The sequence below is a fragment of the Gossypium hirsutum genome, chromosome A07 (genome assembly GCF_007990345.1).
Source record: "Gossypium hirsutum isolate 1008001.06 chromosome A07, Gossypium_hirsutum_v2.1, whole genome shotgun sequence".
Lineage (NCBI taxonomy): Eukaryota > Viridiplantae > Streptophyta > Magnoliopsida > Malvales > Malvaceae > Gossypium > Gossypium hirsutum.
Window position 1 is genome coordinate 81,194,491 of NC_053430.1, and position 5,324 is coordinate 81,199,814.

A 5,324-nucleotide genomic window follows, 5' to 3' on the forward strand; every position below is an offset into this window, starting at 1 on the left:
GGAGAAATTTTGATACGAAAGCTTTGTAGATCTAGGTTATTGTTGTACTAAGCTTTATTTGATAATTTATTTTGATATAACAAATAAAATATTTTTGAATAAATATGGTTTTTAAACAAAGAATTGATGAAATTCAAAGTAAAAACCTATTTTAAAGTCTCCAAATAATTTAGAGAATACTTTGAACACTTAGAAATATTTTGGGACAATTTAATAAACCCTTCAACAATTTTGAATCAAGTGAAAAAATTTTAAATCGAGTAAAACCATTTTAAATCAAGTGAAAAACATTTTAAATCAAGTGACACAGTTTTAAATCAAGGGAAAATTTTTTAATTCGAGTGAAATAGTTTTAAATCAAGTGAAAAACTTTTAAATCGAGTGAAATTTTTTTGACTCAAGTGAAAATCATTTTAAATTGAGTTAAATAGTTTTAAATCAAGTGCAAATTTTTTAAATCAAGTGAAACAATTTTAAATCAGGTGAAAATTTTTTGACCCAAGTGAAAATGATTTTAAATCGAGTGAATTTTTTTTGACTCAAGTGAAAAACGTTTAACTCAAGTGAAAAACTGCTCCCTAACAAAAAGTATTGATACTTATAAAAGCATCGATATCAAAATGCCATTCTGACTTCAAAGGAATTTGATCAAACACATTTTTATCGATAGTTTGTAAAAAGTATCGATACCTTAAGAAAAATCATTGGTACCTTTTTCAGTATTGATACGAAAATAACTTAAGACTTCGAAGGAATTTGAGCAAACATGTTTTTATCAATACTTTGCAAAAAGCATCAATACCTACAAAATATTATCGATACATTTTTTGGTATCAATACGAAAATGACATTCAACTTAAAGTTTGGATAAATTCATTTTGGTGGCTAACAGTGGCGGAAGGCAACAACAACAACGGTGGTACATTGGATTCTGAAAAAAAGTTAGAGAGGAAGATAAAGATAAATTTGAGGAGAGACAGTGGACCAACGAAGATGAAGATGGAGAAACTAAAAAATTCTTTTAATATAATTTAATAAAAAATATTATTTTCACATTTCAAAAATATAAAAATGAAATATTTTAATATAATTTAATATAAAACTAAAACAATCTTTTGATATAATTTAATATAAAATATTATTTAAATATTTTATATTAAACTATTATTATTTTGATGAAAAATATTATTCTTTAATATTAAATTAGTTTAAGAAATATATTAAAATATTAAAAGACATTTATCATTTGAGTATTTTTTTTGCTATTATATATTCATTCATCTCAATTAAATGCATGAATATTATTACAATATACATTTCATTTTATTACATCTAACCAAATAACTGTTAGTCTATTTAATTTCATTTTAATCCTATTTTATTTTCATTAAAACCTTATTTCATTTTAGCAAACCAAACGGGAATTAATTAGCATTTTAGCTGTGGACAACGGGTATCTATTATTACTACCTTCCAATTAATGTCGCGTGTCAAGGACAAAGCTTATGAGCACATAATAATATACGCATACTGATTATCACTATGTATATAAACCAACTGCTTGCAAGATCCAAACTTCGATAACCTCGTCACACTACAAAACTTGGTCTATAAATTTTCAACATTCCCACCGATTTCTCCACTTCAAATCAAATAGAAAATATTGAGAGAAGATCACTTAGCTTCCTTAATTAAGATGTCAAAGGCAAAGCTTGTTATTCTTGACTGTTGGGTTAGTCCCTTTTGCATGAGGGTTAAGATTGCTTTGAACGAGAAAGGCCTTGAATATGAAGCTCAAGCCGAGGACTTATTTGGCGGCAAAAGCGAGTTGTTGCTCAGCTCAAACCCCATTTACAAGAAAGTCCCGGTGTTCCTCCACGATGGAAAACCCTTGTGCGAGTCCACCATCATCGTTAACTACATCGATGAAACCTGGTCTTCCCTTCCACTGCTCCCGCCATGTTCATATGGCCGAGCTCAGGCACGCTTTTGGGCTGATTTCATTGACAAAAAGGTACTTACATATATATATGACTAATTCTTTTAATTTGTTGGGTTAACTAATTTATGGTCCATCCTTGATAACAACATATTGCGAGTTGGGTCAGGTATTTGATGCATGCGGTAATATATGGAGAAGCAAGGGAGAGGTACCAGTGGAAGCTAAAAAGGAGTTCATAGAGATATTGAAGCAGTTAGAAGAAGCCTTAGGGGACAAAGATTACTTCATTGGCACCACATTTGGGTTCGTTGACATCATATTAATCCCTCTAACGAGCTGGTTCTTTGCCGTTGAGAAGATCGGCGGGTTAACGGTGGAGGCCGAGTGCCCCAAGTTGTCGAATTGGATGAAGAGGTGTTTGCAAAGAGAGAGCGTCGCCAAAGTAGTTCCACCCCCTGAGAAAGTGTATGAGTTCGTCTTGATGTTTAGGAAAATGCTAGGCATCGACTAAGAGACCCCGCCCCCTTTTGTTCCCTCCACTGCCAGCAGGATGCAGTCATAATTGAAGGGGGAAACAGAGCAATGATAAACTGATGTATTTTCTTTTTTTCTTTTTCTTAATAATTGGAAATGCCTGATGGTTTTATCTTGTTTTTACAGTTATCTTCAATAATTAAAGCAAATAAAACGGAATATATACGACCAATTCTTGGTCAAATTCTACTCTAATTTCTTTCATGAATTTAGTTTTTTATATTTTAATTTCATCAAATTTTAGTGTTTATATTTTTTTAAAATTTGAAATTTCAGTCCTCATGGTAACAGTTAAATTCATTTGATTAAATTTTACTATTAATTTTGTATTGTGCCTAACGTCGTATATTTAATTCATGTTATCCAATTAGATTATTTATTAGTCTTTATATTTTTTAAAATTTAAAATTTTAGTATTGACATAAACGACCTTCTTTACATAATATGTAGAAATAGCAGCTAATATTTCATTATATATGTGATAATATGTTTGTCACATTAAAATTTAAAAATAATAAAATAACTTTAATAATTACTATTTAGTAAGAACTAAAATTTTAAAATCTATACAGTGATTAAAAATGACCAAATTAAAGTGTATGGACTAAAATTACAACTTATACATGAACTAATGATAGAATTTAACCATTCATGTTCGTGATGGATGACTTCATTAGTAAAACCACCATGTTTATGGTGTACGAGGTATATTGGTGAAAGGACAAAGTCACTAATAATCTATACCTATATATTAAAGTAAGGTTCAAAAGATTTTCTTCATGCTGACATATGGCACATACTCATCATGTTAATTTTTTTACATTTTATAAAACTGGTTAATTTTAAGTTTTGGTCTTTTAATATGTTTAAAATTGAGATTTTATTCTTATATTTTAATTCTTAATATAATTTTGGTTTATATATTTTTATAATGTTATTAATTAGTTCAAATAATTAATATTGTTATATATAATTTGAAAGTAGAGAACACAACCTGTTTGGATTTGAATGGTCCAAGGGGTTTGAGATAGGGGTGAGTATTCGATCGAGTCGAGTCGAATCGAGTAAAAAAAATTCGAGTTAGTCGAGTTGACGAATCCTATTTTAGCAACCGAATTTAATTTGAAATTTTTTCGAATCAAATATAATTGAGTCAAAAAATTTCGAGTCAAGTTAATGAATCATGTTATTTATACTCAATGTTGCGTCTATATGAACTGGTTATTTAACTAGTAGACGAAGTACAAGATTATTTAACTATATAAACAATATAATGATTTTACCTTTTAACTTAATGGGTTTTAAATTTAGAAAACGTAAACATTTATCAAAACGACGTTGTTTTGCCTTTTTTTATTCAAATTTTTGGATAATTCGAATTGTGTAATTCATATTCAAATTAAACCAAAAATCTTGATTTTTATTCGAGTTTATACGAACAACTTGATTAACTCAAATAACTCGAATTATTTAATTTAAAATTTGATTTTTTGTCAAGTTTTTCAAATCGAATCGGATTTTTCTCACTCCTAATTTAAGATATCCATTTGAAGATCCCAACCGCACAAAGCTTCCTTGGATGGTGAAGAACATCATACTAGAAAATGAGATCAATCTAACGGTAGACGACGACAGGTTAAGGTTTTTTATTCGAATTTTTGTTGGATTTTTCGAAACTTTTGGGTTTGAGAAAATCTAAATTGAGAAAGATGGATGGAGGACAAGGAATGTCACTTTAAGGGCTCCCAATTAGGGGAGGTCGAATGGCATCAACAACGACTTTGATGGGCCATGGCTAGGGTTAGTAGAAGAGAAGAGAAGAAAAAAGAAAAGAAAAGAAAAGAAAAAAGGATAAAGATGGGAAAAAAAGAAAATAAAGGAAATAAAGAAAGGAAACTAGAAAGAAAAAGAAAGAAGGAAAAAAATATAACTTATATATTTTAAAAATGAGTATTATTTTCATTTAATATTTGAAGAACATAAATCTTGAAAAAGATGAAAAATAATTTAAAATAGAATTTTATATTTTTAAAATATTTAAAAAATATATAATTTTTTTTGTATTTTTACAAAAATTTTAAAATAATTTTAATAAATTTTTATATTTTTTGAATTAAAAAAAATAATTAATTGTTGATGTGGCGTCACATAAATGGCCACATTGATGTCATGTCAACGAAGTTAGCGGCTATTAATTTTTTTCATCTGTTTTGGATTAAATTGACAAAAAACACAAGTTTAAGGGTTAAAAGAGACAAAAAATTAAATGAATGGCAAATAAATTTTTTTATAAAGTTGAAGATATAAATATATCATTATGTCATTTATAATTATAATGACTTTCTAACATTTGGGTGATGATACCCCACTACATACAGCTCATAGAGATATGGTCTTAAATACTAGTTACTTGAGCTATTGTTACAACATTGCAAGCGGCACGGTGTTAAAATACTTTGAGAAACTACTTAGGTCGCAATTTAATTTGGTATTCTTTTTAACTTGTACTTATCTTTTCTTATGAGATTTAGTTGCAATAATATTGGTATTCTTTTTGCATTTGGAATCTAGACTATAATAAATCATTTAGTTAGTAGGATTTATTATTTCCCCTTTTAAGGATAAAGATTGAGTTCTGTAAAGGGTTGTTGTCGTGATCTAAGGGATAAGCTTTCGGCAACATTATTCTTAAACTTAGGAGAATAATTTTTGATCTTTGATGATAGATGAGTTGATCATGGATCACTATATAAAAGATGTTCATCTTTCATAAAAGATAGCTACTCTAGGAGATCTTATTTGTTGGCGTATTTGAAGATCATTTAACCTTTTAAGCGAAGGGTTTTTT

General features: G+C 28.4%; 1 protein-coding gene across 1 annotated transcript; it reads left to right on the plus strand.

Moving 5' to 3' along the window:
* Positions 1–1,579: 1,579 nt before the first annotated feature.
* On the plus strand, positions 1,580–2,671 carry LOC107963482 (glutathione S-transferase U25). Its single transcript, XM_016899985.2, has 2 exons — positions 1,580–2,014; positions 2,109–2,671. Exons 1-2 carry the CDS (start codon positions 1,697–1,699, stop codon positions 2,451–2,453), a joined length of 663 nt encoding a protein of 220 aa, XP_016755474.1. The 5' UTR covers positions 1,580–1,696; the 3' UTR covers positions 2,454–2,671.
* Positions 2,672–5,324: the final 2,653 nt, after the last annotated feature.